This window comes from Corvus cornix, chromosome 27, assembly GCF_000738735.6.
Source record: "Corvus cornix cornix isolate S_Up_H32 chromosome 27, ASM73873v5, whole genome shotgun sequence".
NCBI classification, from domain to species: domain Eukaryota; kingdom Metazoa; phylum Chordata; class Aves; order Passeriformes; family Corvidae; genus Corvus; species Corvus cornix.
Window position 1 is genome coordinate 4,760,022 of NC_046355.1, and position 23,964 is coordinate 4,783,985.

At 62.1% G+C, this 23,964-nt stretch overlaps 1 protein-coding gene across 1 annotated transcript; it reads right to left on the reverse strand.

The window, feature by feature from the left end:
• Positions 1-131: 131 nt before the first annotated feature.
• Positions 132-22,872, reverse strand: ATP13A2 (ATPase cation transporting 13A2). Its single transcript, XM_039565766.1, is given in 30 exon segments — positions 132-1,530; positions 1,634-1,806; positions 1,904-2,055; positions 2,700-2,923; positions 3,007-3,103; positions 3,197-3,349; positions 3,921-4,000; positions 4,910-4,976; positions 5,740-5,935; positions 6,473-6,597; positions 6,794-6,914; positions 7,404-7,560; positions 7,642-7,755; positions 7,857-8,063; positions 8,864-9,052; positions 9,137-9,183; positions 9,293-9,403; positions 9,752-9,919; positions 10,025-10,159; positions 10,826-10,892; positions 11,777-11,911; positions 13,054-13,123; positions 13,886-13,935; positions 13,937-13,964; positions 14,356-14,432; positions 14,513-14,624; positions 14,722-14,780; positions 15,313-15,480; positions 15,732-15,805; positions 22,829-22,872. Coding segments are annotated over 30 exon segments (3,537 nt in total). The 5' UTR covers positions 22,839-22,872; the 3' UTR covers positions 132-1,359.
• Positions 22,873-23,964: the final 1,092 nt, after the last annotated feature.

Genomic DNA, 23,964 nt, shown 5'->3' on the forward strand with positions numbered 1-23,964 from the left:
CGGGCCCTGCTTTCGAGCATCGAGCCCAGCGTTTCCCAGCGAGCCCGAAGCCTCCTCCCGGCGCCCCGTCCCGCACGGATCCGCACCGGTGCCATCCCGAATCCGCCCCCAGCGAGCAGCGCAGACGAGCAGCCAGGAAAATAAATGTTAATTTATTAGACAAGGCCCGTGACAGCCCCGTCCGGAACCCGACGGCTCCCGCACGCCGGGGGGTGGGAGGAGAGTTAAAAAATAGAGAATTTGTGGGGTCTGTAATGCTAGAGAGGCCCCATCCCAGAGCAGAGGAGCTCAGCCCGAGCATTCCGAGCGGAGAAGGGCCCTGGGGCGCGCTGGGGATGGAGCAGCATCGTTGGCAAGCCGGGAACGGGGACTGTAAACTCCCTACACATCTAGAGGGACGGGGGCACGGGGAGGGGCTTCACAGTGACACAGAGCCGGGGGCGCTGGGGACAGCGGGGACCCCTGCCCGGTGGCTGGGCCGGCCACGAGAGGCCACAGCAGCCCCGGTGGCCGGCGGGAGTGGGAGAAACCCTGCGGGAAGGGCCGGGCTGGATGCTCCTCTTCCTCCTCTGGATCTTCTGCCCCGTTCCTGCTCCTCTGGGCTGTGGCCACGGGGTCAGCGTGGCTGTGGGAGCACCATGGCCACAGGGTCAGCGTGGCCACAGGGTCAGCGTGGCTGTGGGAGCACCGTGTCCATGGGGCCAGAGTGGCTGTGGGACCACCATGGCCATGGGGTCAGCGTGGCCATGGGATGGATCAGTGTCGCCGTGGGATCAGCATGGCCATAGGACCACCATGGCCATGGGGTCAGCGTGGCCATGGGCCGTAGCCATGGGACCACCATGGCCATGGGATCAGCGTGGCCGTGGGCTGTAGCTGTGGGACCACCATGGCCATGGGGTCAGAGTGGCCGTGGGAGCACCGTGGCCATGGGACCACCGTGGCCATGGGATCAGTATGGCCGTGGGAGCACCGTGGCCGTGGGATCAGTGTGGCCATGGGATCAGTGTGGCCATGGGCCGTAGCCATGGGACCACCGTGGTCATGGGACCACCATGGCCGTGGGATCAGTGTGGCCATGGGCTGTAGCCATGGGACCACCATGGCCATGGGGTCAGCATGGCCGTGGGATCAGTGTGGCCATGGGATCAGTGTGGCCATGGGCCGTAGCCATGGGACCACCGTGGCCATGGGATCAGTGTGGCCATGGGAGCACCGTGGCCATGGGAGCACCGTGGCCATGGGATTCATGTCCGCGATGCCGAGGGATCCCGCCCGCCTGCCACATCCCTGCTTTTTCCGGGATCAATAAATTAAGGAAGTGTCCGAGGCGGGGGCAGGCGGGCACGGCTGGCACTGCTATCTCACGGCAAGGGACATCCTGGGCGTGGCGAACAGCGGCTGGTCCAGGGGCGGCCAGCCCGGCTGCTGCTGGCTCAGCTCCTTCTCCAGCCTCTTGAAAAGCTTCTTGGAGGCTTTTTTCCGGCGCAGCCTTCGGAAGCAGCCGAGCAAGCCGTGATCCAGGGCGGTCTGGGGCCGGAATGGGGAAGGAATCAGGGTAGGGGGAGGGAAGGAGAGCCCTGTGCCCACCCCAGACAGCTCCAGGAGGACCCCAAAGCCCCCCCAGACCCACCTCCAGCACAAAGGCAGCGAAGAAGTTGAGGGCGGCGATGCCCAGGAGGAGCAGCTTGAAGTTGAAATCCTCGATGGCCTGGAGCTTCAGCAGGGATTTGGGGAAGCCCAGCGGGTACAGGGTCAGCCAGATCATCAGGCCGAAGAGCAGGATGAGCACGAGCAGGAAGAGCACTGGGGGCGAGAGGGGACGGGTGAGCAGCAGCAGCAGCAGCAGGAGGAGGAGGAGGAGGAGGAGGAGGAGGAGGGCGGTGGCTGGCGGTGTCCCCACCGTTGGTGTAGAGCGGCTCTCGGAAGGGGTGTCCCTTGGACATGGCCACGGCCAGGATGAGGTACTGGAAGCCGCTGACGCAGAACAGGACGGTGTTCTCGTAGTTGGGCAGGTTCTGGGGCGCCGTCACCGTGCTGTTCAGGGGCACGAACCTGCGCCAGGGGACAGGGCACGGGGTCAGCCGGGAGGGCCTGGACACCGCCCTCGTCCTCCATCAAAGTCACGACTTCCTCGTGAGTGGAGGGGCCAGGAGCAGCTCCAGTCTCTGCTCTGGGACCAGGCATGGATCCCTTGGGAATGGGAGCTGTGCCAGGGGAGGGTTTAGGTTGGATCTCAGGAAAGGCTCTTTCCCCAGAGGGTGCTGGGCACTGCCCAGGCTCCCCAGGGAATGGGCACGGCCCCGAGGCTGCCAGAGCTCCAGGAGTGCCCAGGGTGGGGTTGTTGGGGTGTGCAGGGCCAGGGGCTGGACTCCCGGATGATCCCCCAGCTGAGGACACTCCATTGTTCCCCGTCTGCTGCCAGACCCCAAAGCCCCGGACAAACGCTGGGCTCTGCCACAACCGCGGCGCCGCTCCCATCCCCAAACCCACGGGGAGCAGGGGAGGTTTAGGTGGGATCCTGGGAAGAATTCCAGCACGGGAAGGGCTGCAAAGCACTGGAACAGCCTCGCTGGAATCGCCAGCAAGTGCCCGGAACACCCCTGCACGCGGCACTCGGGCTTCAGCGGCGAACTGGGGCCGGCGCTTGGCCTTTTCCAAGCTCGGAATTCCCGGTTCCCCGATTTCGGGCGCCTCACCAGCTCTGCGAGACGGTGATGAAGTAGCTGAGGACCTGCACGGCGACGAGCAGCGCCGTCTGCAGCACGAGGCTGCCCAGCACCAGGCCGCTGATCAGGGCCCCCTGCGGGCGCCGCACGCCCAGCGCCGGCGCCGGCCCCGTGCGCCCCATCAGCACGGCCACCGTGGTGGTGATGACCAGGTCGAAGAAGAGGAACTGGAAATCGCTCAGGTTGGTGTTGATCTGGGGAGGAGGAGAGGGGCAGGCGGGGTGAGGCGATGCCGGGGAATTCCCGGGGAAAAGCGGGGATTTGGGGCGGCACTCACGGTGTAGAGCAGCAGCACGGACACGAACTGCACCAGGCTGTACAGGGCCATGTACTTGAAGACCCCGAAGGAGGTGACCAAGGAGCACCGGCCCTCCCTGCGGGGGACACGGGGTCACCCACCGGCCGCCCCCTCCCCGGGAGCTCTCCCGAGGGGGTCAGCGGCGTTCCCGGGGTTGCCCCGCGCTCACCGGATGACCCTGGGCACGCACTCGATGGTGGCCACGCGGGAGGTGAAGGGCGAGGCCACGGACGCCTCGGCCTCGGACAGGGAGATGCCCACGTCGGCCGCCCGCAGCGCCCCGCAGTCGTTGGCACCATCCCCGCACATCCCCACGCAGTAGCTGCGGGAAAGGGACCCACGTTCCTCAGGGATTGGGGGAAAGGGATCCACATTCCTCAGGGAGTGCAGGAAAGGGACCCACGTTCCTCAGGGAATGGGGGAAAGGGATCCACGTTCCTCAGGGACCCCACGTTCCTCAGGGACCCCATGTTCCTCAGGGAGTGCAGGAAAGGGATCCCACACTCTTCAGGGATTGGGGGAAAGGGATCCACGTTCCTCAGGGATTGGGGGAAAGGGACCCCACGTTCCTCAGGGATTGGGGGAAAGGGACCCACGTTCCTCAGGGATTGGGGGAAAGGGACCCCACGTTCCTCAGGGAATGGGGGAAAGGGATCCCACGTTCCTCAGGGATTGGGGGAAAGGGATCCCACGTTCCTCAGGGAATGCAGGAAAGGGACCCCACGCCCCTGAGGGACCCACGCTCCCGCGGATGCCCCGCTCCAGGCTGGAGCTCCCTGGTGCAAATGTCCCCTCCCGCGGCGCGGGCGCAGCCGGGGCAGGTCTGAGGCGTCTCCCGGCGGAAACCATTCCGGATCCCCAGGAGGAGCCCCCGATCCCGGCCTGGGCCTTACTCGAGCTCCTGCAGGCGGCTCACCAGCTGCGCCTTCTGCTCGGGCAGCATGCGCGCCAACACCGTGGCCCGCAGCAGGATCTGGAAGCGGGCAGGGCCATCAGCGCCGCGGCACGGCCGGCACCGAGGGGCTGGGGGCCAGCGGGGCACCAGGAATGGCCAGCAGGGAACTGGGAGTGTTCAGTAGGGTGATGGAAATGGCCAGCAGGGAGATGGGAATGGACAGCAGGGCACTGGGAATGCCACACCGGCCAAAGGAACACCCGCAGGGAGCTCTGGTTTGGGGCTGTGAGGCCGCAGTGGGAAACCATGGAGAGGTCAAATTGATGGAGAGTTCCCAACCCCACTGGAGAGTTCCCAACCCCACCAGAGGATTCCAACCCCTCCAGAGAATTCCCAACCCCTCCGGAGGGTTCCCAACGCCACCAGAGGATTCCCAACTCCACTGGAGGATTCCCAGCCCCACCAGAGGATTTCCAGCCCCACCAGAGGATTCCCAAACCCACCAGAGGGTTCCCAGCCCCACCAGAGGATTCCCAGCCCCTCTGGAGGGTTCCCAGCCTCACCAGAGGATTCCCAGCCCCTCCGGAGGGTTCCCAGCCCCACCAGAGGATTCCCAGCCCCATCAGAGGGTTCCCCACCCCACCAGAGGGTTCCCAGCCCCACTGGAGGATTCCCAGCCCCTCCGGAGGATTCCCAGCCCCACCAGAGGATTCCCAGCCCCTCCGGAGGGTTCCCAGCCCCACTGGAGGATTCCCAGCCCCACCGGAGGATTCCCAGCCCCTCCGGAGGGTTCCCAGCCCCACCGGAGGGTTCCCAGCCCCACCAGAGGATTCCCAGCCCCTCCGGAGGGTTCCCAGCCCCACTGGAGCATTCCCAGCCTCACCAGAGGATTCCCAGCCCCTCCAGAGGATTCCCAGCCCCTCCGGAGGGTTCCCAGCCTCACCGGAGGATTCCCAGCCCCTCCGGAGGGCTCCCGGCCGGACTCACCCTGGGCAGGAGGTCGGCGAAGTGCTCACAGACCACCTGGAAGGATTTCCCGTTGAGGGCGAAGTGGCAGTGCCGGGGGCGGGAGGGAGGAGCCATCGCGCTGCTGCTGCTGCAGGCCCTGCGGGAGAGCGGCTCCAGCTCTGCAGCTCCAGCTCTGCAGCTCCAGCTCTGCAGCTCCAGCTCTGCAGCTCCAGCTCTGCAGCTCTGCGGAGCCCCCGGAGCCGGGCCGGGCCCGCCCGCAGCCGCGGCTCCCTGGAACCCCAGCGCCAGGCACACCCGTGGGGCTGTCTGGGGTACAGCGCCGGGCTGAGCCAGCCCCCCACGCCCAGCCTGGAGGTGTTTGGAGCTGCCGTCCCTGCCGGACGGGCTCCCAGGAAAGGGAGGAGCGGCTGAGCTCTCCCGGAGCAGGGATGCGTGAGGGGCAGCAGCAGCACAGAGCACTGCTGCCGTGCTCCCAGCCTGGCAGCGCCCCAGGCCGGGCTGCAGCTCCCGGGGGGTGGAAGGTGCCCCTGCCCATGGAATGGGACGAGCTCTGAGGTCCTCGCCAACCCAAACCGTTCTGGGATTCCGCAATTCCCGGACTGCGGAGAAAGCCAGACTCGAGGGACTCCATTTCTTAGATATTGGGAAGGGATTCCTGGCTGGGAGGGCAGGGAGGCCCTGGCACAGGGTGCCCAGAGCAGCTGTGGCTGCCCCTGGAGCCCTGGCAGTGCCCAAGGCCAGGCTGGAGCACCCCTGGACCATGGCACAGGATGAGCTTTAAGCTCCCTCCCAACCCAAACCACCCTGGAATTCCGGGATCCCACGAAAACCCTGCAGGGTGACCGGGCAGTCTGGGCTCCCACAAGGTGTCCCGGGCTCTCACCTCGGGCTGCTCCTCGCCCTGGGAATGCTCGGCCAGGACGAACTTGAGGGCGGCGGGTTTGCCGTGGCCGGGCGGCGAGGCCGTGACGAAGATCACGCCCTCCCTGGGCTCCACCATGCGGCACCCGCGTGCCACGTTCATGGCTGTCAGCATGTTGTCCCCTGCCAGGGACACGTGGGGGGACCAGGAATGAGCGTTTGGAATTTCCAGGCCAAGAGGAGCAGCCCGAAGCGGCCGTGTCCCCTCTCCCGGCCACCGCAGCCACGTGGGGGCTTCGCTTCCCCCTTCTTTCCCCCAAAACCTCCTGTCTGCCCTGCCCCAAAGGAAAGTGGGTTCAAATCCCGTTTTCCTGCCTGGAAAACACCTGGAGGTGACTCTGCACCCCCCCCCATTGGCCACGAAATTCGGGATTTAGAACACGCCGGTACTTAGGGGATGGGCAGCAGCACGACGAGTTCTCCCACCCAAAAAACCTCCACACCCCGAGCCCACAGCAAATCCTGTGTGCCGAGGGCAGGGATGCACAAAGCCGGGATCCAGGAGGCCCCACAGCTGCTCCGGGCCACGGATTCCTGCTGGGACCCCTGCTGGGGTCCCTGGAGGGATTCTGGGTGGGATTCTGGGTGGGAAGGTCCTTCCCCCTCGCACCCCACCCAGCACTGTCCGTGTGCCCCGGACCCCGCTGCCCCCAGGGCCACCTGTCACCATGACGGGGCGGATGTTGGCGCTCCTCAGCAGGTGGATCACCGGAGCCGACTCCGGCTTCAGGACGTTCTTCATCACCAGGAAGCCCAGGAAGCTCAGGCCGCTCTCCACGGAGTCCCTGGAGGGACACAAGGAGCCTTTCATCGCCTCCTCAACGCCAGCAGGGAGCATCGAGGGGTGTGAACAGGGAAAAACCCATCTGGGAGGCAGCCGGGAATTCCTCCGGGATGGATTAGGGTTCCAATCCCTGCGGGGCATCCCGAGAAACGCTGGGAGCCAGCGAGGAGGTGGAGAGAGGCAGCGCTGGCACCAACCTGGGGAGCTGCAGGGCCTCCTCGAAGGTGGCCACTGTGCCCAGGGCTTTGCAGGCCAGGGCCAGCACCCGGAACCCGTCGGTGGTGTAGTGCCGGAGCATCCGGGAGAAATCCGGGGGCACTGGAAAAGCGAGGCCAGAACAGCTCCTGAGGGAAGCCCGGCTCCGGAGAGGGGACACGGAGCTCCAGGGCTTGGGGTGCTTGTGAGCAGCTGCTCCTCGAGGAGCCTGGAGATCCCACACGGGGCTGGGGGAAGCTCTCCCCACTTCCAGGAGCTTGGAAATCCCACACTGGGCTGGGGGAAGCTCTCCCCACTTCCAGGAGCCTGGAGATCCCACACGGGGCTGGGGGAAGCTCTCCCCACTTCCAGGAGCAGGGAAACCCCACACTGGGCTGGGGGAAGCTCTCCCCACTTCCAGGAGCCTGGAGCTCTCACCCTGAGCTGGAGGAAGCCCCCAGCCCCATTCCCCATCTTCTGGTTCCCGTTTTCCTCCCCTCCACGTGGCTGCAGCCACTCCAAAGCCTTTGGGAGCTGCCCCACGGTGCTCCTGAGGATCATTCCCAGGGGGATGAGCTGCGGGGACGCTGAGCCCCGTCTCCCAGTACGAACCAGTTTCCTTCCTGCACAGACTGGCCACCATCTCCGGGGCGCCCTTGACGTAGGCGTGGGCCGAGGCTTCCCCGGGCAGCTTCACCAGGACGCTCATCCTCTGGAAGGAGGAGGAGAACGGGAAACGCCGCAGGATCCCCACGGGGGCCTGGTGCTTCTGTGGGAAGCGGGCGGGCGTCAGGCCCGGGCGGGATTTCTCCAGGAGGCGGGAATGCGGGAAGCCGCCCCGTGGGATTACCCTGTCCCGCGGCTGCTCCTCCTCCGGCGGAGGTCTCACCACAGCCAAGACCTTCATCCCGAACTGCTGGGACGCCGGGAGCTCCCCTTCCTCCTCCTCCGTCATCTCCAGGCGCTGAAACCGAGACCCCAAAGCGCTGCCGAGCTCACGCACCCCGCAGAGGATCCTACACCCCCCGTCCCGGCAGGGTTCCGGACCCACAGCCCCCTCCTCACCCAGCCAGTGGATTCCAGCATCTTGAGGTCCACAGGGTCCCCGACGAGCTGTCCCCGCAGCGGCGACACGGCGTGGCACGCGGCCAGCGCGTAGAGCAGGGCCCCGGCGGGCAGGCAGCGGGGCTCACGCACCATGGGCAGGAAGCGCTGTCCCTCCAGGGGCACCACGCCCCACACGTCCAGCCCCTCCTCGGTCAGCGTCCCCGTCTGCGGGCAGAGCGCGGTGGGTCCGGATGAGCCCCGGGGCCGGCGGTGGGGGCCGGATGAGTCCCCGGGGCTGGCGGTGGGGCCGGCGGTGGGTCCGGATGAGACCCCCGGGGCTGGTGGTGGGTCCGGACGAGCCCCCGGGCCGGCGGTGGGGCCGGATGAGTTCCCGGGGCTGGCGGTGGGGCCGGACGAGGCCCCGGGGCCGGCGGTGGGGCCGGATGAGTCCCCGGGGCCGGCGGTGGGGCCGGATGAGTCCCCGGGGCTGGCGGTGGGGCCGGATGAGCCCCCGGGGCCGGCGGTGGGGCCGGCGGTGGGTCCGGATGAGACCCCCGGGGCTGGCGGTGGGTCCGGACGAGCCCCTGGGGCCGGCGGTGGGGCCGGATGAGTCCCCGGGGCGGGCGGTGGGGCCGGATGAGTCCCCGGGGCCGGCGGTGGGGCCGGATGAGTCCCCGGGGCTGGCGGTGGGGCCGGATGAGCCCCCGGGGCCGGCGGTGGGGCCGGCGGTGGGTCCGGATGAGACCCCCGGGGCTGGCGGTGGGTCCGGACGAGCCCCTGGGGCCGGCGGTGGGGCCGGATGAGTCCCCGGGGCGGGCGGTGGGGCCGGACGAGGCCCCGGGGCCGGCGGTGGGGCCGGATGAGCCCCCGGGGCCAGTGGTGGGGCCGGATGAGCCCCCGGGGCCGGCGGTGGGGCCGGATGAGTCCCCGGGGCTGGCGGTGGGGCCGAATGAGCCCTGGGGCTGGCGGTGGGTCCGGACGAGTCCCCGGGGCCGGCGGTGCCTGGCCGGCCGGGCCCGGCTCACCTTGTCGAAGCAGACCAGGCGCAGCTTCCCGGCCAGGTTGATGCGGGGCGGGCTGATGCAGAAGATGCCCTGCTTCTTCAGCCGGTTCTGGGCGTAGATGGTGCCCACGGTCATGGCGGCCGGCAGCGCCGGCGGCACGATGACGGTGACCAGGTCCAGGGCGCGGATGATGATTTGTCCCACGGGGACCTGGAAGGGGAGGAGGAGGGAGAGGGGTGGGAATCCCGCACGCCCGATGGATCCCGGGGGATTCTCCCGCTCCCAGGGCCCTACCTGGTTCCTAACCAGGATGAGGATGCTGTACACGGTGCCGATGAGCGCTGTGCCGGGGACAACGGGCGCGGTTACAAAGTGCGGCGCAGCATGGGGGGGTCCCACCATTCCATGGGATCTGGGGGCTCTGGGATGCGGCTCCAGGCCCGGACCTACCCAGGACAGCCAGGAACATCACGAACTTCACAGCGTCCTTGTAGAACTTGAAGCTCACGGGTTTGGGGTAGAGGATGGAGCTGATGAGGTCCCCCTTGGCCGTGCAGAACCCTGCGGAACAGGGCCAGGTCACCACGTGGCACCACTCCCAAGGGAGCTCTCCCTGCTTCCAGGAGCCTGGAAATCCCACACTGGGCTGGGGGAAGCTCTCCCTGCTTCCAGGAGCAGGGAAATCCCACACTGGGCTGGGGGAAGCTCTCCCCACTTCCAGGAGCTTGGAAATCCCACACTGGGCTGGGGGAAGCTCTCCCCACTTCCAGGAGCAGGGAAATCCCACACTGGGCTGGGGGAAGCTCTCCCCGCTTCCAGGAGCAGGGAAATCCCACACTGGGCTGGGGGAAGCTCCCGCCACTTCCAGGGGCTTTCTCATTCATCCCGGGATGCACCCCAAGGCCTCACCTGTGCGGGTGACCACGGCCAGCACGTCCGTGCCCGCGTAGGCCCTGGCCTGGATGACCTGTGTCCCGCAGAACAGCGTGTGCCGCCGGTGCTCCTCGGGGCAGTACGCGGCTCCGGCCGCCTGCCCACCTGCTGGCAGCGGCGTCTTCATCACCGGCACGCTCTCCCCTGCCCGGAGAACATTCCCAGCAGGAATTATCACCCCGTGGGGCGGTCAGGAGCCAAGCAGGGACGGGCAGCTCGGACCGAATCCCGCGGGCCCGTGGCTCTCACCGGTCAGCAGGCTCTCGTTGACCATGCACTCGCCGGTCAGCAGCGCGGCGTCGCAGGGCAGCAGCAGCGCCCCGTCCGCGGGCAGCCGGATGCAGTCGCCCGGCACCAGCTCCACCGAGCTCAGCACCAGCTCCTCTGGAAAAGGAGCCGGCTCAGGGCTCGGGGAGCGCGGCTCGCTCCTCCCCGGCCCTGGGAAAGGGATCCCCGCGGGCGGGACCGGGCGCCGCGGCGCACAGGGAGGGGTTAACGCCGGGGCCTGAGGGAGAACTGATCCCAGGCCTGGGGATAACTGATCCCGCCGGGAATTCCCAGGGCCTCCCGCAGGTGCCAGCCCCGGCGGTGGGGACGGCACTGACGGCTGCGGACAGCCGGGATCGGGGCGTGTGGAAGCGGAGCCTCCGGAGGAACCCCGGGATTCCCAGCACCGGGAAGAGCAGGAGGAGGAGGAGGAGGAGGAAAAGGAGCAGGGCTGGTGGGATAGGGCAGGGATCCGTGGGTGGGATTATCCCTAGAATCAGCTTTTTTCTCTCTTTCCCTCAAATTTCCTGTTAAAACAAATCCATATTGGCTTTGGAAACGGCCTCGTCTGCAGCTCCATCCCGGCAGAGGCTAACGGGACCCCAACACCATTCCGGAGTCTCACAGCATCGTTCCCATGTATCCCAGCGTTATTCCCACGTATCCCAACATCCTGGTATCTCATAACATCATTCCCACCTATCCCAGCATTATTTTGGTGCAGAACTGGGATCCCAAAGGACGCGTTAGCCCCACACCCATCCCCAAACACTTCCCTCTCACCTCCGCTGGGCCGCCGGACCCGGACCCCCACCGACATCCTGGCCATGTTCCGCAGGGTGGTGCTTTGCTGGGAGGGAGGGAGCAGTGAAAACCCACCCCAAAACCCGGGAAAGCATCCCCAAAAACGGTCCCGAGGGCTCGGAAGCGGGGATGGAGGGCAAGGAGAGATGGGTGAGGGCTCAGGAGTCACAGAGCACCCGGAATGGGGCTGTTCCATGGGATGTGATCCCACGGGGCTGTTCCATGGGATGTGATCCCACGGGAGCTGCCAGCACCCGGAATGGGGCTGTTCCATGTGTTCGTGGGATGTGATCCCACAGGAGCTGCCAGCACCTGGAACGGGGCTGTTCCATGTGTTCCATGGGATGTGATCCCACAGGAGCTGCCAGCACCTGGAACGGGGCTGTTCCATGGGATGTGATCCCACAGGAGCTGCCAGCACCCAGAATGGGGCTGTTCCATGGGATGTGATCCCACGGGGCTGTTCCATGGGATGTGATCCCACAGGAGCTGCCAGCACCTGGAACGGGGCTGTTCCATGTGTTCCGTGGGATGTGATCCCACAGGAGCTGCCAGCACCCAGAATGGGGCTGTTCCATGGGATGTGATCCCACAGGAGCTGCCAGCACCTGGAACGGGGCTGTTCCATGGGATGTGATCCCACAGGAGCTGCCAGCACCCAGAATGGGGCTGTTCCATGGGATGTGATCCCACAGGAGCCACCAGCACCCAGAATGGGGCTGTTCCATGAGGTGTGATCCCACAGGAGCTGCCAGCACCTGGAACGGGGCTGTTCCATGTGTTCCGTGGGATGTGATCCCACAGGAGCTGCCAGCACCTGGAACGGGGCTGTTCCACGGGATGTGATCCCACAGGAGCCTCCAGCACCTGGAACGGGGCTGTTCCACGTGTTCCATGGGATGTGATCCCACGGGAGCCACCAGCACTGACCTTGCGCGTCTCGTAGAGGGACAGCCCCAGGGAGAAGGTGGAGATGAGGAAGATGCAGGCGGCGTAGTAGTAGTAGGCATCGCACACCCAGAGCACCATGCTGAGCACTTGGAAGATGTAGAAGGGATTGAGCACCTGGAACGAGGGGAAAATCCGGGTTTGGGAGCGGGGAGAGCTTCTGAGAGCTCACTGGGACAGCTCCGGGCTCCTCGGGGTGGGAGAACCTCCCCCAGCCCAGTGTGGGATTTCCAGGCTCCTGGAAGTGGCGGGAGCTTCCCCCAGCCCAGTGTGGGATTTCCAGGCTCCTGGAAGTGGCGGAGCTTCCCCCAGCCCCGTTGGGATTTCCAGGCTCCTGGAAGTGGGAGAGCTTCCCCAGCCCAGTGTGGGATTTCCAGGCTCCTGGAAGTGGGGAGAGCTTCCCCCAGCCCAGTGTGGGATTTCCAGGCTCCTGGAAGCAGGGAGAGCTTCCCCCAGCCCAGTGTGGGATTTCCAGGCTCCTGGAAGTGGGGAGAGCTTCCCCCAGCCCAGTGTGGGATTTCCAGGCTCCTGGAAGTGGGGAGAGCTTCCCCCAGCCCAGTGTGGGATTTCCAGGCTCCTGGAAGTGGCGGGAGCTTCCCCCAGCCCAGTGTGGGATTTCCAGGCTCCTGGAAGTGGCGGGAGCTGCCCCCAGCCCAGTGTGGGATTTCCAGGCTCCTGGAAGCAGGGAGAGCTTCCCCCAGCCCAGTGTGGGATTTCCAGGCTCCTGGAAGTGGCAGGAGCTTCCCCCAGCCCAGTGTGGGATTTCCAGGCTCCTGGAGGTGGGGAGAGCTTCCCCCAGCCCAGTGTGGGATCTCCAGGCTCCTGGAAGCAGGGAGAGCTTCCCCCAGCCCAGTGTGGGATTTCCAGGCTCCTGGAGGTGGGACAACTTCCCCCATCCCAGCACAGGACCCCCAGGCTCCTTGGAGGAGGTAAAGCTTCCTCCAGCCCACCGTGAGGCCTGTGGGCTCCTGGATGCAGAGGAGAACGTGGCCCTTCCCTGACATCCCCAAAGCCTCCATCCTGCCCGGATTTCCCTACGGATGCTGCTCCCGAGGGTGCTCAGCCACCTCCGCACCCACCGGGGGCTGCCCCTGCCCGAGGCCAAGAGGGCCAGGACGGGCCCCCTCCAGGGCTCTGCCTTCCCCAGCGCCCTCCCCTCCCTTCCCAAGGGCCCGGGAAGCGCTTCCAGCGAGGGACAGCGAGCAGGGGACGGATCTGTCCTGGGAAAATGCACTTGGGAAGTGCGGCCCAGAACCCACCTCCTCCACCAGGAGCCGGGCGTAGGACTTGACGGGCACCTCGATGAGGTTGGGGCCGTAGATCCTCCTTCTGCAGGGGGGCGGGGAGAGGGAAAGGAGAGGGAAGGGATTTTATCCTTGGGAAAGGAGAAGGAAGGGATTTCATCCATGGGAAAGGAGAAGGAAGGGGTTTTATCCATGGGAAAGGGAAAGGAAGGAATTTTATCCATGGGAAAGGAGAGGGAAGGGATTTTATCCTTGGGAAAGGAGAGGGAAGGGATTTTATCCATGGGAAAGGAAAGGGAAGGAGTTTTATCCTTGGGAAAGGGAAAGGAAGGAATTTTATGCTTAAGGAAGGAGAGGGAAGGGATTTAATCCTTGGGAAAGGAGAAGGAAGGGATTTTATCCTTGGGAAAGGAGAAGGAAGGGATTTTATCCATGGGAAAGGGAAAGGAAGGAATTTTATGCTTAGGGAAGGAAAGGGAAGGGATTTAATCCTTGGGAAAGGAGAAGGAAGGGATTTTATCCATGGGAAAGGGAAAGGAAGAAATTTTATGCTTAGGGAAGGAGAATGAAGGGATTTTATCCTTGGGAAAGGAGAGGGAAGGGATTTTATCCTTGGGAAAGGAGAGGGAAGGGGTTTTATCCTTGGGAAGAGCCGCGTTTCCAACTCGGGGCCCCTCCTGCTGCCCAGCCCTCTGTGAGGAGCCCGGCTGTGCGGAGAGGCCAATCCCAGGAATTCTGTCCCAGCCGGCGGTTCAGGGTCTGGACGCAAGGAAAGCCGAGGCTCCAGGGTTCCCTGCTCCCTGGAAAAGCCTCGGCCGCGCTTCCCGGAGCGCTGCCGGCTCCGTACCTGGTGCTGTGCTCCTGCAGCTCCAGCCCGGCCCGGCAGAGGTGCAGCTCCGGCGCAGCTCCGGCCCTCGTCCAGCACGCTGTGCGGAGCGCCGGGGCAAAGGAAAACCGGGAAACCGCGTCAAAACCGGCGGGAACGGCGCAAGAACGCCGCGTCCAAGCCCTGGGGACAAAGCCCACCCCTCTGGGACAGGGAGAGCGCCTCGTGCCTTGGCCTCTCCGCGGCCTGAGGGTGCCAAGGGAAGGGAACAAAAGGGGCACAGTGCGGAGAGCCGGCAGCGTCCGGCTGTGCCAAACCGCTCCGGCCGGTCCCCTGCGGCCGGGCAGGCAGCACCGGCCCCCGCAGCGGCACCAGGGCCGGGCTCCAAAGGGCCGGGGGCGCGCAGGGAAGGGCGGGTGACGCGGCTCCCGGGGGCTCAGGGGGATCCTGAGGGGCTGAGGGAGCGGGGAAGCGCCGGGAGCCGGGAATACCTGACTCTGCAGAAGGCCTGCCGCCGCTCCAGCCAGACGTAGCGCATTCCCTGGAAGAGGTAATACCTCAGGACGTTCTTCTGGCGGAAAAGGAGGTGTCAGCGGGGTGCCCAGCCACAGGGAGAGGGGGCGGAGGCGGGGGGTTCCCGAGTGCCACCTCCTCCTTGTCGTGCAGCCGGACGGTGTCGCGGCTCTCCTCCTCGTCCGCCACGCCGACGGCGATGCTGCTCCGGCGGTCCTCCGGCCGCGGCCCGGGCTGCTGCTCCAGGCTGCTCCAGGGGGGAACCCCGGGTCAGCCCCTCGCCTGCCGCCCTCCCCCAGCGCCGGGAGCGGGCCCCGGAGCCCCGCGGGGACAGACCCGCTCACCTGCCCTCGCCCAGCGGCTCCGTCAGCACCTTGGCGGTGAAGCACTGCCCGAAGCGGTCCTGGAACACAGGGATGGGCTGGCACAGGGACACCAGCATCCCTGCGTGCTCCCAGGAGCCCCGGGAAGGCCCTGGCACCCATCCTGGATGGTGGAACTGGCATCCCTGCGTGCTCCCAGGAGCCTTGAGAAGGCAGCAAGGCCCTGGCCACCCACCCCAGGGGATGGCTGAGCTTTGGGGACAACGAAGAGAAATTCCAAGCTGGGGTGGCTGGGATGGGAGGGGGAAGCGAGGAGTTATTTCAGGAATAATGATGATTCCTGGAACAGGACAATTCTAGGAATAGTAATGAAATAATAATGATAATAATGATAATAAATTCCTGGGATAATCTGGTGCTTGATGAAAGGAGATGCCAGACACGGGGAGGAGGACAAGCAGAAGGAACATTCCCAGGGTCCTGTTGGGAAGCAGAGCCCGACCCCAGATCCACAGAATCCGACCCCAGACCCAGACAATGAAATCCCAGACCCCCAGAACCCAAGCCCAGAGCCCCAGAACCCCAGCCTGGAGGGATCCCGTCGGGACTCACCCTGATGAGGAGCCAGTCCGCCTGGCCCAGGGTGCAGGGTTTGCACTTGGCCTGCACTTCCAGGCTCGGCTTCCAGTGGAAGAGCAGCAGGAGCAGCCCCGCGCTCAGCACGGAGCCCGCGTGGCACAGCAGCACCCGCCACGTCCTGGTCTGGTAGCCCGTGACCTCCTGGAGGAAAGGGAATCACTGGGAGCCACTGGGAGTCACCCGCACGCGGCTGCTCCGTCATGAAACCAACTGGAATTGGTCATCGCCCATTAAACCCTAAACTCCCCAAATCCCGGAGCCTCCCGGCGTGACCCAACAGCACCGGGCAGGGAAAGCCAAGCGGCCGGAGAAGCAGCGCCCGGAGCCGGGCGTGTGGCAATGCCAGGGATGCGGTGCCATCCCCCCGGAGAACGCCCCGGACCAGAGCTCACCATGCGGGACGGGTCCGTGTCCGGCTGCAGCGTCCCGTAGCCCGGGCGCGGGGCCCCCAGGAGCCGGCTGCTGTCTGCAAAGCCACAGAAAACACGGCAAGGCCGTCAGCGGAGGGGCCGCTTGTCCTGCTCAGCCCCGGCCACGGGCTCCCGGCGAGGCCATCGCCGCTCGCTCGGTGCCACGAGGAGGGGGTGGCTCCTGCCCGGTGCAGCCGGGATCGCCGCACTGCCCTGTCACCCTCCCGGGCATGTGACGGTCACGGGAAGGACGCCGGAGCGATCCTGGCGTTAGCCCAGCGGCTCAGCGGGCACGGGAAGGGAGCAGGGCTGGGCCGGAGCCAGGCGAGCTCGCCCGGCCACTTTTCCAGCTCGTTTGCTCCTTGTTTGCTCCTGGCGGACAAAAAAATTGGCACTTCCCAGTTTTAACCGTGCCCGGCACCTCCGATGCCCAGCCTGGGAGAGCGGGATCAGGGATCATGCCCGGGATCCCCTCAAGGGGGATTTCAGCCACCGCCTGTCCCGAGGCTGAACCTGCCCGCTCCCTAAATCCGCGCTGGATTACGGCTCCCGGCGCCGGGATCCCAGAGCAGCGGCGGGGACGCAACACGTGGCACGAACACGGAGCCGGGAGCTCGCTCCCAGCCCGGGAACGCGTGGATGTTTCCTGGTTGGGTTTCCAGGAGGGCAGCGAGACCGGCTGAAGGATTTACACTGGAAAAACCGCCCCGGCCGCATTCCTGCTGCTCCCTGTCCGACCCCAGAGCTCCTCCGGAGGGGATAAAAGCAACGCGTTACAACATTCCCTGCTTTGGGGGATCCCGGTGGAAGGGGGATCCGTCTCTCCGGCTCCCGGGGCGCAGCCGGTGCCGCTCCAAGGGATCGGCTGGGAGTGGAGGAATTGGGGGATGAGTTCAGTAAAACAAAAGCTGCGCCGGCAGCCGGGAAAAGGAAGGGAGGGGTCGGATGTCCCCGGTGCCGGCCTCACATCCCGCAAAGAGCGCGGGCTCGGGTGCGGGGACACCGGGAGCAGGCGAGGAGCAGCACGAAGCCCACGGCTGCGGGCGGCTCTCGCCCGAGGGCTTTGCCAGGGATCTGCAGGAGCCGGGGAAAAAGTATCCAAACAACCTGAAAACGACCCAATTTCCTTCCCGCAGCCTCGGGGCAATGGGAAGCCCGGCCTGCCCCTCTCCTGAACGGAACTATCCCGGCTTTTTGTGATCCCAAGGCAACAAATCCTCCGGAGGAACCAAGCGGCTCCCGCACAGCCCCGTCCCCGTGGGATCCCTCCCCTCCCGTCCCATCCCGGCTGCTCCCGAAGCTCGGCAGGTGAGGAAAAGCTCCGGCATTGACTCACCCCGCCTCATCCTGCCGTTCCCGCTGGGGACGGGATCGGCCGGGACGGGATCGGCAAGCGCCGCCATCCCCGGCCCAGCCGCGGCCGCGTCCGGGCAGCATCGGGAGCGTTGGGAATCGCGGCACCGAGGCCACTCCTCGCCGGCAAACACGGCGCGGGGGCTCCTGGATGTGCCTCCTCCGCCCTCGCATCCAGGGAATCGTCCCCGGAGCCCTGCGGAGAGCTCTGCTCTCTGCTTCCCTCCCCGCCGCGAAAAACAGGGATTCGAGAGGGGATAACAGCCAGGAGAGGCTGGAATCTCGGACAGGGTCAGCGATGCACCAGCCCGGCTTGTCCGGGGACGAGGGGAGCCGGGATCCCGCACTGATGACGGATTTGCACGGCCAAAATCCCAGCTGGAATTCCCCGCAGCTGCCCGGCTCCGAGTCCAGGCCCTGCCCCGTCCTCTCTGGGGGAGATCTGGGAAGAGGCTGCTCCGGGTGCTCCCACATCCACCACAGGTCCTGGCAGGGGGGAGGAACCCTCCGACTCCGGAACGCGGAGCTGGAAGCCGGGATAGGATCGTGATCCAAAGCCTGGCTGGGGATCGGCCGGGAATGCCAGATCCTCTCCCAGGATTTGGCTCCGAGACGCAGCCCCCATCCCCAGTGGACGTGCACATGGAAAACGGATGGATGCTGCTCCCAGGGACTTCTCCGCCAGCTCCCACAGCCCTTCCCAAGCCCCTTTCGGAAGGAAACCAACCCCAAGGGGCGCAGAGATGTCCTTTCACTCCTGTGGCTCCCGCTGGATGGTCAGGGCTCCCTGGGCAGCACCATCTGTCCGTCCGTCTGTCCATCCACCATCCATCCATCCATCCACCCCTCCATCCATCCATCCATCCCTCCATCCATCCATCCATCCATCCACCCCTCCATCCATCATCCATCCATCCATCCATCCATCCATCCATCCATCCCTCCATCCATCATCCATCCATCCATCCATCATCCATCCATCCATCCATCCATCCATCCATCCCTCCATCCATCCATCCATCCACCCCTCCATCCATCATCCATCCATCCATCCATCCATCCCTCCATCCATCCATCCATCCCTCCATCCATCCATCCCTCCATCCATCCATCCATCCATCCATCCATCCATCCATCCCTCCATCCATCCATCATCCATCCATCCCTCCCTCCATCCCTCCATCCATCCATCCATCATCCATCCATCCATCCATCCCTCCATCCCTCCATCCATCCATCCATCCCTCCATCCATCCATCCCTCCATCCCTCCATCCATCCCTCCCTCCATCCATCCATCCCTCCATCCCTCCATCCCTCCATCATCCATCCATCCATCCATCCCTCCATCCCTCATCCATCCCTCCACACTGCCCTTCCCATGGAGCCAGCCCCACTGACCCCAAACAGCCGGACACGGCCGCCGGAGCAAACACGTCTGACCAGGCAGTTGGGTCTTCCCGGAAAAACGGCCCAAGGCTGGAAAAGCAAAGGATGAGACAGGCCCGATCCAAGGTGGGGATGTGGAAAATTGGGATTTGGACTCCCCAGTGCCGGGAATCCACGCTCGGGCACCTTGGGAAGGGTGAGGGGTAAATTCCGCGGAACTCCCAGCAGCCGCCCCCGGGTTGTGGTTCGGGCTGCCGGGAATGCTCCTCCGTGCTGAGATCCCAGCGTTCCAACCCTTCGGCACAGCGGGATTCTCCCTGCCCCGGCCTTCCCGGCACCCAAACCCCGAGGGAAGTGCCCGGAGGCTCCGGGGAACGTCCCAGCGAGGGGGGAAGCAGCGGGTTCACGTCCCAAGCCAACATCTCCCCAGTTCCATCAAAGGAGGGCTCCTCCCTCCCGCCCTCCGAGGGGCTGCGCTCCCGGCATTCCCGCTGGGAAGGGAGGAACCAGGACTGGGAGCAGCTGCGGCCTCCGGAGCGGGGTTCAACCCTCAAAGGACGGGGCTCAGGGGAAAAGGGGGGGAGGTTTGAGCCCCGAGCGCTGCTCGGCTGCGGACCAGGATCGGGATCCGGGGGATCCGATGGGATCTGAGCGGGGTCACTGCAGGGACGGAACCCCGCGGATGGCACCGGAGCCCTGTGGATGGCACCGGAACACCACGGATGGCACCGGAACACCGCGGATGGCACCGGAGCCCTGTGGATGGCACCGGAACCCCGCGGATGGCACCGGAACACCACGGATGGCACCGGAACACTGTGGATGGCACCGGAACACCACGGATGGCACCGGAACCCCGCGGATGGCACTGGAGCCCCGCGATTGGCACCGGAGCCCTGCGGATGGCACCGGAGCCCCGCGGATGGCACCGAACACCACGGATGGCACCGGAAGCCCCACGGATGGCACCGGAGCCCTGCGGATGGCACCGGAACACCGCGGATGGCACTGGAGCCCTGCGGATGGCACCGGAGCCCTGCGGATGGCACCGGAGCCCTGTGGATGGCACCGGAACCCCGCGGATGGCACCGGAGCCCTGCGGATGGCACCGGAGCCCTGCGGATGGCACCGGAGCCCTGTGGATGGCACCGGAACCCCGCGGATGGCACCAGAGCCCTGCGGATGGCACCGGAGCCCTGTGGATGGCACCGGAGCCCCGCAGATGGCACCGGAGCCCTGTGGATGGCACCGGAACCCTGTGGATGGCACCGGAGCCCCGCAGATGGCACCGGAGCCCTGTGGATGGCACCGGAACACCATGGATGGCACCAGAACCCCGCGGATGGCACGGAACACCGCGGATGGCACCGGAACACCGCGGATGGCACCGGAGCCCTGTGGATGGCACTGGAGCCCTGCGGATGGCACCGGAGCCCTGCGGATGGCACCGGAACACCACGGATGGCACCGGAACCCCGCGGATGGCACGGAACACCGCGGATGGCACCGGAACCCCGCAGATGGCACCAGAGCCCTGCGGATGGCACTGGAGCCCCGCGATTGGCACCGGAACACCATGGATGGCACCGGAGCCCCGCGATTGGCACCGGAACACCGCGGATGGCACCGGAACACCGCGGATGGCACCGGAGCCCCGGAGGCTTTTCCGCATCCCGGGGTGGGAGCGGGGCACAGGAGAAAAGGGAAAGTGGGATAAAAACCGGGAAATGGGCGAAATAAAAGAGGGGAAGTGGAGCGAAATGAAGGGAAATAAAGGAGAAACGGAAGGAAATAAAAAGGGAAATAAAGTAAAAAAAAAAAAGGGGGGGGAATAAAAAAATGAAATAAAAAGAAAAGAAATAAAGCAAAAAAAAAAAGAAAAAAGAAGTAAAGAAAAAAAGAGGAAAAAATAAAAAATGAAATAAAGGGAAAAAAAGGAATAAAGCAAAAAAAAAAAGAAAAAAATGAAAATGAAATAAAGCAAAAAAAAAAGGAAAAAAATGAAATAAAGGAAAAAAAAGGAAAAAATAAATGAAATAAAGCAAAAAAAAAAGAAATAAAGCAAAAAAAGAAAAAAGAAAAATGAAATAAAGCAAAAAAAAAAAAAAAGAAATAAAGCAAAAAAAAAAAAAACCGAAAAAAGAAAAATGAAATAAAGAAAAAAGAAGGAAAAAATAAAAAATGAAATAAAGGAAAAAAAAGAAATAAAGCAAAGAAAAGAAAAAAATGAAAATGAAATAAAGCAAAAAAAAGGAAAAAATAAAAAATGAAATAAAGCAAAAAAAAAGAAAATAGAAAAATTAAATAAAGAAAAAAGAAGGAAAAAATAAAAAGTGAAAAAAAAAGGAAAAACAAAAAATGAAATAAAGCAAAAAAAATAAATAAAGCAAAATAAAAGAAAAAAATGAAATTAAAAAAGAGGAAAAGATCAAAAGTGAAATAAAGCAAAAAAAAGCAAAGAAAAAAATAAAAAACGAAATAAAGGGAAAAAAAGGAAGAAAGAAAAATTAAATAAAGAAAAAAAGGAAAAAATAAAAAAAGAAATAAAGCCAAAAAAAGAAAACAATTAAAGTGAAATAAAGCAAAAAAAAGGGAAAAAATAAAAAATGAAATAAAGGATAAAAAAAAAAAAGAAATAAAGGATAAAAAAGAAAAAAAAATGAAATAAAGCAAAAAAAAGAAAGCAAAAGTAAAGACAAAAGAAAAATGAAATAAAGAAAAAAGGAAAAAATAAAAAGTGAAATAAAGGAAAAAAGAAGGAAAATGAAGTAAAAAAAAGAAAAGAAAAAAGCAAAACAAAGAAAAGTAAGAAAGCGAAATGAAAAAAAGAATAAAGCAAAGGAAAAATGTGAAATAAGAAAACAGAGAGAGAAATAAAAGAGCAAATTAAAGGAAAATAAAGAAATGAAAAAGTGAAACAAAGCAGTAAAAAGCAAAGGAACGAAGGGAAATCAAGCAAAATAAAAGAGCAAAAAAGCCCCAAACTGAAAGGCAAAAATAAAGCAAAATAAAGGAAAAGCTGAAAGCGAAAAAGCAAAAGAATGAAGCGAAAGAAAGGGAAATGGAGAAGGCAGAAAGCAAAGCAAAGCCCCTGAAAGGAAGCAAAATAAAGCAGAAATGAAAGGAAAATCAGGGAACAGAAAGGCAGCAGAGCCACGGCGGCAAGGGCGAAATAAAAAAGAGAAAGTAAAAGCACAAAAGGCAAAAGAGGGAAGGAACAAAGCAAAGCGAGATGGAGGCAAAAATAAAGAGAATTAAAGCGAAATAAGAACAACTCCTCGAAAAGGCAAGATGTGAAATGAAATAAAACAGCGAAGAACCCCCCAAATTCAGCAACATGAGAAAGCAAAGAGCAAAATAAAGCAAAATGAAGCGAAATCAAGCCAAACAAAAAGAGCAAAAAGGCGAAATAAAAGCTAAAATAAAGCAGAATTAAGAGGAAAGGAAAGCAAGAAGGGAAAATAAAAAAAGGAAGCCAAATAACAACGGGGAGCGAAGCAACATCAAAAAGCAAAGTTTTAAAAAAAGCGGCAAAATAATGATGGAGAATTTAAAAAAGGCCAAATAATAAACCAGAATCAAAAAGGGCAACGTGATCCAGCAGAATAACGCCGGAAGAAAAAGCGAACTTAAAAACACCCGGGCAAATTATTAAAGCAAAATAAAGCAAAATAATAAGGCAAAGTTGAAACCAGGAAAAACAATAAAGCAAAATAGAAGGGCAAAGGTAAAGAAAAAGGCAACAGAATAAAGCAAAATTTAAAAAACCCCAAAAAACCCAAAATAAAAATGCAAATTTTTTAAAAAAGGGAAGAGGATAAAGCAAAATTAAATGAAAAAAAGCAAAGCGAAGGACGGCAAAACAAAAGAGCAAAATTTTAGAAGAAAGGCAAAATAAAAAAGCGAAATAAGTGGGAATAAATGGGAATAAACGGGAATAAATGGGAGTAAATGGGAATAATTGGGAATAAATGGGAATAAAACGGGAATAAGTGGGAATAAACGGGAATAAATGGGAATAAACGGGAATAAATGGAAATAAGTGGGAATAAATGGGAGTAAGTGGGAATAAATGGGAATAATTGGGAATAAATGGGAATAAGTGGAAATAAGTGGGAATAAATGGGAATAAATGGGAATAAATGGGAATAAATGGCACTGGAGCAGCCCCGCCCCCCCCGCGCTGGGCAGGAGCGGCCCCGGGAGCTCCCGGCGGCGCTTTGCGGGCTCCGCGGGGCGCTCGGGGGGTCCCGGTCCCTCATCCCGGTCCCTCATCCCGGTCCCTCATCCCGGTCCCTCATCCCGGTCCCCGCTCCCGGTCCCGCCGCGGCCCCTGACCTGAGCTCATGGCGCGGCCCCGCGGCCCCGCGCGCCGCCGGAAGGGGCGGGCCGGCAGCGGCGGGGCATGCCGGGAGTTGGAGTCCGCAGCGCTTCCCCACAGAGCCGGGCACCCCTAAAACCGGGGAATTGGGAATTGGGAATGCCGGGAGTTGGAGTCCGCAGCGCTTCCCCACAGAGCGGGCACCCCTAAAACCGGGAATTGGGAATTGGGAATGCCGGGAGTTGGAGTCCGCAGCGCTTCCCCACAGAGCCGGGCACCCCTAAAACCGGGGAATTGGGAATTGGGAATGCCGGGAGTTGGAGTCCGCAGCGCTTCCCCACAGAGCCGGGCACCCCTAAAACCGGGGAATTGGGAATTGGGAATGCCGGGAGTTGGAGTCCGCAGCGCTTCCCCACAGAGCCGGGCACCCCTAAAACCGGGGAATTGGGAATTGGGAATGCCGGGAGTTGGAGTCCGCAGCGCTTCCCCACAGAGCCGGGCACCCCTAAAACCGGGGAATTGGGAATTGGGAATGCCGGGAGTTGGAGTCCGCAGCGCTTCCCCACAGAGCCGGGCACCCCTAAAACCGGGGAATTGGGAATTGGGAATGCCGGGAGTTGGAGTCCGCAGCGCTTCCCCACAGAGCCGGGCACCCCTAAAACCGGGGAATTGGGAATTGGGAATGCCGGGAGTTGGAGTCCGCAGCGCTTCCCCACAGAGCCGGGCACCCCTAAAACCGGGGAATTGGGAATTGGGAATGCCGGGAGTTGGAGTCCGCAGCGGCTTCCCCACAGAGCCGGGCACCCCTAAAACCGGGGAATTGGGAATTGGGAATGCCGGGAGTTGGAGTCCGCAGCGCTTCCCCACAGAGCCGGGCACCCCTAAAACCGGGGAATTGGGAATTGGGAATGCCGGGAGTTGGAGTCCGCAGCGCTTCCCCACAGAGCCGGGCACCCCTAAAACCGGGGAATTGGGAATGGGAATGCCGGGAATTGGAGTCCGCACCCCAAAACCGGGAATGCCGGGAATTGGAGTCCGCACCTCCCAAAAAGGGGGGGTCTGACACCCCGGGAATGGTGGGGAACGGCGGGAATTGGAGTCCGCAACCCCAAAACCGAGTGTGGCACCCCGGGAATGGTGGGAATTGGAGTCC